Source organism: Arvicanthis niloticus, chromosome 7, assembly GCF_011762505.2.
Source record: "Arvicanthis niloticus isolate mArvNil1 chromosome 7, mArvNil1.pat.X, whole genome shotgun sequence".
Lineage (NCBI taxonomy): Eukaryota > Metazoa > Chordata > Mammalia > Rodentia > Muridae > Arvicanthis > Arvicanthis niloticus.
The window spans coordinates 36,504,154-36,511,485 of NC_047664.1; the positions used below are offsets into that span (position 1 = coordinate 36,504,154).

Genomic DNA, 7,332 nt, shown 5'->3' on the forward strand with positions numbered 1-7,332 from the left:
AGGTGCTTTGAGACCTCCTGGATAGGTTCTCCAGTCTCCAGCCAGGTAAGAACAGGGGAATTTCTTCCATTGTCCAGAATGCTCTAGGTCATTCTGTAAGTAACTAAGAACTGAGAGAGCTCCACTTCAGAGACGAGCAGCCTTGGGTGGGAACCACATGACTTAGTCACAAATGTGCTGGAGGCTCCGGTTCCTCATTTGTCACATACATACATACTGCTTGAAAAGAAAAGGAGCGGGGACAAGTCTGGGAGAGCCCGAGACCTGACACTGGCTGTCACTCAGAACCAGAGAGCACAGCTCCGCAAGTCTTTTATTTATTTAAACAGTCAGGAAAATAAAAGTGAGATGTGATTCTTCCTTTGGAGCCCCGAGAAGGAAGCGCACCATTGGAACTCAGACGGCCAAGAAGGCAACCCAGGCTGGAGGTCAGAACCTGGCCCAGGGGACTGGAGCCTTAGCCAGGTGAGAGGCAGCTCGAACCGCAGGCAGGCACTGCGCATCACTGAGGTCACATAGAGAGTGTTGGGTTGGGGGTCTAAGCCCCAAGCACCGAGGTGTCTTCCATGGGCAGATATGTCCATGAGTTCCAGCTCCATGACGCTTACATATAGACAGCAGAACCCTTGGCGAGATCAGGGGCTCATTCTGAAGCTTCAGGATATAGCTCAGAAAAGTCTCTGAAAGCCCCGGGGGGTAAGGGAATGCTGGGAGTCTGGTGTTCCCTAGGGATCTTTGGAAGCCAGGCCTTCTTGCCTTCGCTGGAGAATATCAATGACACAGCCGATCTCGCCTTCAGGAACCTGGAGGGAATGCATAGCATGAAACACCATGGTGACTCTGGCCAGGGATGCCCAGCTCCCTAAACCAGCTGTGATGTCGCCCTTCCCCCACCACTGGGACCTCAATGTGCTTGCTGGAACCTCCACCCCAGCCCCGTCCTCACCAGTGCATGGTCAAAGTTGAAAGTGCTGATGTAATATGCAGAGATGTCAACAGCCGCCAGGGGACCCGCTATCTGGGCCACAATCCCGCATTCATCTGAGGGTTGGAGACACAGGGGGCTTACCTTAGATGCTGGGAAGACCTGAAGAGTTGTCCTTCTCCCCCTTCTACCCCCTCCCCTCCTCTCCCCTCCAGGGAGTGAGTGGTCCTCACCGAAGCCTAGGGGCTGTCCCCCGATGCGCACCATCCTCCATAGCTCCCCAGAAGAACTGGTCAGCAGGAGGTCACTGGGGAACCTGAGCAAGCAGGTGGGTGATGGGAAGGGCACCCCACGCACCCCTATTTGCCCTGATCCCTAGGGCATGTCCTGCTACCCTCAGAACCCAGCACCCCTCCTCCACCTTCCCTGAGGCTGGCTGAGGGTCTATGGTCTATGGATAATTAAGGAAGGAGTTACATACTTTTTCTGGGTCTCTGCATCCATGACAATGGAGATGTAACCCTCAATGAGGGAGAAAGCGAAGAACGGAATGGAAGTTGACTCAGAATCACCTGAGGCTGCCTCTTTGGGGACACTGAAGAGGGATGACAGGGTTAGGGGCTCTGTCAGGCACATGGCCCTCTCCACTTCCTAACAAGCAGACCACGAAGGAGAGGCTGGAAGGCCCTTGAATCTCTACTTCATTGTGAGAGACCCCTGATTTCCTGAGGGATGAGCCCTAACTACCAGAGACAGTTAGGGCTCTGCTTGTGCAGAAGGCTGGATGGGGCATCTATGGCTGGGAAGTAGTTCTGCTGACACCTCTGGCTGAGAACTAACTGTCTGTCAGGAACCTTAAGGCACTGAGCAGGACACAGAACGACAGAAGGGATGAGACAAAGGTCAGAGGGCAGGAAACACTAGTGGGAGGCAGAGATGAAGTGCATGCATGGCCACCTGTGTGAGTAGAAAAGGACATCAATGAGGGTGGTGGCGACAGCCGGCAGTGTCTCAGGGTCCAGTGTGAGGACACAAAAGCGGTTCTGCGGGCTCTGAATGGGATGCACGGTGGGACTGGGCCCTGCTCAGGATACAGACAACAAAGTGAAAAGGTTATCTTGAACTGGGGCGACCCCTGGTGGCAGGACAGGGCAGGGCTACTCCATCTCATATATTGAGAGTGTTTTGCACCCTTTTAAAAGAGGAGCCCCCCCCTGTAGGAAGAGGTCCCATTTAAATCTGGGTGTTGGCGGGCAGACCTCACCATGCTGGGTTTGGGGAAAGCCATTGCTGGAATCGTCCTCAGTAACAGGCACAGGCTCCCCGCCTACTTCGCGGTAGATTTGGAACTCCTGGGCCAGTGTGTGGATCACCACAGACAGGTCCTGCTCCCGTACCTGGGTCGAGGCAAATGACACATATTAATGTAACACCAGGCATCTCTGCTTATGCCCTGCATCAGCACCTGCCCCAACCCACCAGGATGAAGTCTGTCTGGTATGTGGACAACATCAGAACAGACACATGATGCTCAGCCAGCGGGGCAATCACAGACCGGGCGATCTTGGTTACTCCGGCAGCCTGCACCACCGAGCCGCTGTGAGATACGTTCATCACCAGCCACGTGGCCTCGGCCACTTGCAGGAACTCGGATGGGGGTAGCTCTGTGGGCAGGAGGTACATGTCTGGTTAGTCAGCTCCTCTCTGCTTCTCAGTTTCTCTGTCTAAACCTTGTCCAGTTCTGAGGTAGATCATCGGATCTGTTTCCTGACAGACTTGCAGCTCGAGGCTGTTCCCTGTCATTTCTGCCTCAGTGTGCGTCATGCAGGCGTTCTCAGTGAGCACAGCTGCTCCAAACCCAGAGCCACATTCAAGGCCCAGATTTCTTTCACTATTTTGCTGTGTGATCTGGGACGAGTGTGTTTTGAGGGGGTGGGGGTTGATTGTTTGTTTGCTTTGAGACAGAGTCTTACAATGTAGATTAAGCTGGGATTTAACTCAAACGGAACCTATCGCTACAACCTTCTATGTGCTGAGATAACAAACACTGTTTAACACAGTCTCAGTTTCCTATCTGCAAAATGGACAGTCCTCAGGACTTTTTGGCTTAATCGGCTTCAAAGCACCACCAGAGGGCGCCTGGTGATCAGCTGATGGGCAAGCTCTCTTGCAGACAGGAGATTTCCCTACAGAACAGGGAATCTAAGTCCTTTGGGAGGGAGGCTCAGCCAAACTCTAGGTGGCTAGCTTGAGACTCCAGGCCTTAGAGGATGGGCCAAGCAGGCAGAAATGGGAGCCAGAAGTCAGTTCCCGGGTCTCAGTTCTGAACAGGGACAAGGGCCAGGATAGCTGTTGTTCGGCCAGACACAGCCAGGAGGCCCCAGGACCCTGCTCTGGGCTTGCTGCCTGCTCCTGCATTCCTTCCCTAACCCTCAGACTCCTAGACTTCCCAGGCCAGTAAGGGAGGAGTTGGCTTTCACTGGGGAGACAAGCCTAAGAAGAAATAATGTCCAGGGGTAAAACAGCTGCAGGAGCCCCCTAATTCTCCCCTAAAACTGTGAGACACCACCACCACCACCTATGCTGGCCTGGGACTCATATCCAGCTCCTTGTGGACTTTAACTTTATAAAACTCTCACAAATACTGTTAAACTGTCACGACTACATCCTACACAAGAGAGAACAGTACTTAAGTGAGTGATTGGATATTTGAACCCAGACCTGTATTCCTTTGAGGTCTAAGCTCTCTGGGAAGCTGGATCCCTAAACCTAGTACGAATACAGGTTAGAGGCGAGCAAGGAGCTAGTTCCCACCTTTAAAGCCCTCCTCATCCACCATGAGTGTGTAGTCTTCCGGAGTCTCAGTCAGGCTGAAGAACTTGCACCTAGTAGGGAGGGAAGGAGTGGGAAGACTTTCAGCCTAGAGTGAATGGGATGGAGACAGCAAATGAACTTTGTTTCAGCAGCACCAAGGGACCCCCGCCAGGAGCCTTCCGGACCGCACTCAGGACTCAATTTCTTCCCTGGATCAATGAGTCTAGGTCCCATATTTGGGATCTCTCCTCCATTCCACACCCTAGAGGTGTCGAGCTTTGGGCTCCCCTGGACAACTCTCAAACTTAACGTGAGGCGTCTGGGAAGGGGCTACCGCCTGGTAGGAACACATGCCCCCACCACACTGCCCACTCCAGGCAGTTTGCACCTTGACAAGCCCGAGGAGGGGGGCCCTTCGGGCCGGATAGGCGGCGTCCCAGAAAGGGTAGGCCCAGGCCGGATGGTGGCCAGAGTGGCCAGCGTCCCCACCCGGTACCAGCTTCTTCGCAGGGACTCTAGTCCTCCGCCCCTGGCCCAGAGGAGCCTCCACCCGCCCGACTTGCGCTCGCGAACCCAGGTGCGCACCGGCTGCGACGGGGCAGGAAGAGCAGCTTGATGAGCGGGTGGGTGTAGAGCCAGAGGCCGGGACGGGCGAGGCTCAGTACTCGCACCCGGTGCTCTAGGATGTGAAGTTCCATCGCAGATCCCGCAGCCCCGGCCTCGCCGCCAGCTAGACCTAGGCAGGAGGCAATGCGGTGACTCCCGGCTTAAAGAAGCACCGCCCGCTACGGGCCCGCCCAGCCAGGGATCCACTCTTTGGAGGCCACGCCCCACAGCCACTGTGAAGTGGCCACGCCTCCTCCTGAGCCCTGCCTACCCGGCGCTGCGGGCTGCCTTCGAACTCTGCCAAAGCCAGCTCCACTCTTCTAACCTCAGCCTGAGGAACACGGCCTGCCCTCACCCATCTGTGGCCTCCAGGACACGCCCCGGACGCGCCCTTTCCGCTGGACACCCGCTGTGTTGGGGTTGGGAACGTGCTGGGAGCTCCGGGTCCCCTGTCTATCCTCCTTGGCTCGCACGTGGGCTTTATGGTTAAAGCCTTTTAAGTTTAAGATTCGGAGCCTGGCGGTGGTAGTGCGTATCTTTAATCCCAACTAGGGAGGCAGAGGCAGGCGGATCTCTGTGAGTTCGAGACCAGCCTGGTCTATAGAGTGAGTTTCAGGACGCCAGAACTACACAGAAATACCCTGTCTGGACACCCGCCCCCACCCCACAAAAAAAAAAAAAAAAAGGCGCAGGAGGGCTCGAAGCTGGGCTGGAGCTATGTTGGGGCCGGAGCAGTCCACAAAACACCTGAGTGGAGAGATTAGGCTGGAGACACGTGGTACAGCTGGGTGAAGCCTTATCTTCCTTTTAATCCCGGGGACTAGGGGGTGGGGTGGGCAGGGACTGCAGAGCTGACAAGGCTGGTAGGGACTAAATGATGTGTTTATGAAAAGATAAAAGAGAGGGAGGCTATATTCTATGGAGGTGTAGTCAGGTATGGGGGAAGGGGGTGCCTCATCAGGCCCTTGCTGAGGCATCCCTTCCCCCTGAGGGCCGAGCCACGCGATGACAGTATAGTGTAGTTTATTCAGGGCATGGGGAGGGGAGTTAAGAGGGTAGTAGAGGCAGAGAAAGGCAGAGAGAGGGAGGAGAGGAGAAGCCGGAAGAAAGGCAGAGAGAGGAGGAGGGGAGTAGATGCCGGCCATGAGCATGGGGAGAGGGGGAGGGGGGAGGGGGGAGGGAAGCAAGAGCAAGAGAAAGCAAGAGAGCGAGGAGGGGGCAAGCAGCCCCTTTTACAGTGGGTCAGGCCTACCTGGCTGTTGCCAGGTAACTGTGGGGCTGAGCTTAGACAGAACGCTAACACTATAGATCCCTAAGAATGGGCTGCCCAAGGTTAGTATTGATAATGCTGCATCCCTACCTTGTAGTTGTTTCGACCCGCTCAAACCTGGTCTGTGTGGCCCAGATTTTAGTCAACCAACTTCCGAAGTAGAATTCGCCCCACTAAGGGGAGGCACAGAAAAAGGGTCCTCCTCGTCTGTCTGAGCAGCATACTGTAGACTCTGAATCTTATTCCAGGGAAACAACCTGCAAGTATCTGAGGTGAGAATGCCCAGGGCCCAGACACTGAGGGGGCAGGCCATAGTATTTGAGGTTCTCTGGGTATTCAAGAGACTTGAGCCCTGTTGAAGTTTTCTTAAAGCGTGTCATCATTAGCAGAACTCAACTGGCCTGAGCACATCTACCTTAGCTACAGCTCCAAGAAGGCCCCCAAGCACTGGCAGACACCCCAGGTATGATCAAGTGTCTAAAAGTTTAAGAAAACCCCAAGGCTGAGCAGGAATGAGCAAGCACAGGTTGATTTCATGGCAGGACAGGGCATGCTCCGAAGAGCCCTTGTTTGGCCCAGGCGCTCAGCTTCAGGTTGGAGGCTTTGAACAAGGTAGTTTAAAGTAGGCCCTGGGTGTGATCAAGACCCAGCAGGCCCATGCAGGACTTCATGCTCTGGACCCTGCATCACAGGCAGACGGAAGCTGGGCTCAGTCCTGTTCCTGGCTTTGCTAGCTCCAGATGACTCTCATGGAACAGTGTGCAGCTGCCACATCCTGGCCTGTCCCCTGGAGAACTGAGGGGGTGGGGGGGTGCTTTTCAAAGGCGGAGTTCATCTCAACTAGGCAAGTGTGGACAGACTGGGCAACCATAGGGGTGAGAGGCAGGCGGCAGAGAGTGAGCAAGCTGTCCAGAGCCTCTGATAACCATTTGCCTCGCCGGCCTCAGTATCTTCAACTGTACCAGAACAACGTTCTAGGCCCAGGCAATGCTGGGAAGCTCCCTGTGAGTCTGTCTCTCCCTCCCTGTACCCTGCTATGGTCTGGCCCAGCTTGGTCTCAGGCCAGGAACAACCACTATTGTTTGACTAGAAAAGCTGCTTCCTCAGCAGAAGGGGGGGCCTCTCCCAGGGACACCCTGTTCTCGTCACTGCATTATCAGGTTGTCACTGAGCACCTGCCTGCCCCTCCATGGTGGTCTGCTCACTTGGGTGAGGGGCTTGGGGTGCAAATGTGGCTTTTGGAGAAGGGCATGGAACTCCTCTTATGTCAGGCACCAGCCCAGCCTGGCATGTGGACCAAGTAAGCAAACGGAAAGTAGCATTTTATCAAGGAGGCCAACTTATCCACTCACCCGTCTGCCTCTGGCGGAGGCCTGTGCCAGGCCTGTGTCTCCCTATTCCCTGCTATGGTCAGCATCTAGGTCTGGCCTTGGAAGAGGAACAGCTTTAGACTACCTCTTCAGGATCCCAGTAAAGAACCAGGGACCAAGGCCTTAGGGACTATTTCCTGCTCTGCCCCAGTGGTGGGCTTCAGCCCTGGATTGACTCATTTGCATCAGAAGGTAGACATGGAAGAAAGACAGGTTGAGAGAGAAGAGCCAGGAACAGCAGCTGGCTCTGGACTTTGTCTCCTGTATGTGTTTCAGAGGGGCTCCTGCTGAGCTGGGGGTCCAGGATGGAGGCTGATATCCCTTTGGGTCCCTAGCTACACACCAGC

At 55.0% G+C, this 7,332-nt stretch overlaps 1 protein-coding gene across 2 annotated transcripts; it reads right to left on the bottom strand.

Moving 5' to 3' along the window:
- Positions 1–301: 301 nt before the first annotated feature.
- Castor1 (cytosolic arginine sensor for mTORC1 subunit 1) lies at positions 302–4,637 on the bottom strand. 2 transcript variants are annotated; one of them, XM_076938216.1, is made up of 10 exons: positions 4,617–4,637; positions 4,325–4,475; positions 3,740–3,810; positions 2,405–2,589; positions 2,190–2,322; positions 1,883–2,006; positions 1,407–1,520; positions 1,159–1,241; positions 947–1,041; positions 575–803 (listed from the first exon to the last, which is right to left on the bottom strand). In XM_076938216.1, exons 2-10 carry the CDS (start codon positions 4,435–4,437, stop codon positions 726–728), a joined length of 996 nt encoding a protein of 331 aa, XP_076794331.1. In that variant the 5' UTR covers positions 4,438–4,475; positions 4,617–4,637; the 3' UTR covers positions 575–725. The 2 variants fall into 2 exon arrangements, with proteins under 2 accessions (XP_034364869.1, XP_076794331.1); XM_034508978.2 differs by lacking the exon at positions 4,617–4,637 and having other exon boundaries at positions 302–803; positions 4,325–4,567.
- Positions 4,638–7,332: the final 2,695 nt, after the last annotated feature.

What these genes read in the sequence shown, in the direction of transcription:
- Castor1 (XM_034508978.2), bottom strand. Translation starts at nt 4,437, where the DNA reads ATGGAACTTCACATCCTAGAGCACCGGGTGCGAGTACTGAGCCTCGCC. An exon ending in CTTTCCCCAAACCCAGCATG is followed by an intron (nt 2,007 to 2,189) that starts GTGAGGTCTGCC and finishes TATCCTGAGCAG; the next exon opens with GGCCCAGTCCCACCGTGCAT. An exon ending in GTCCTTTTCTACTCACACAG is followed by an intron (nt 1,521 to 1,882) that starts GTGGCCATGCAT and finishes ATCCCTCTTCAG; the next exon opens with TGTCCCCAAAGAGGCAGCCT.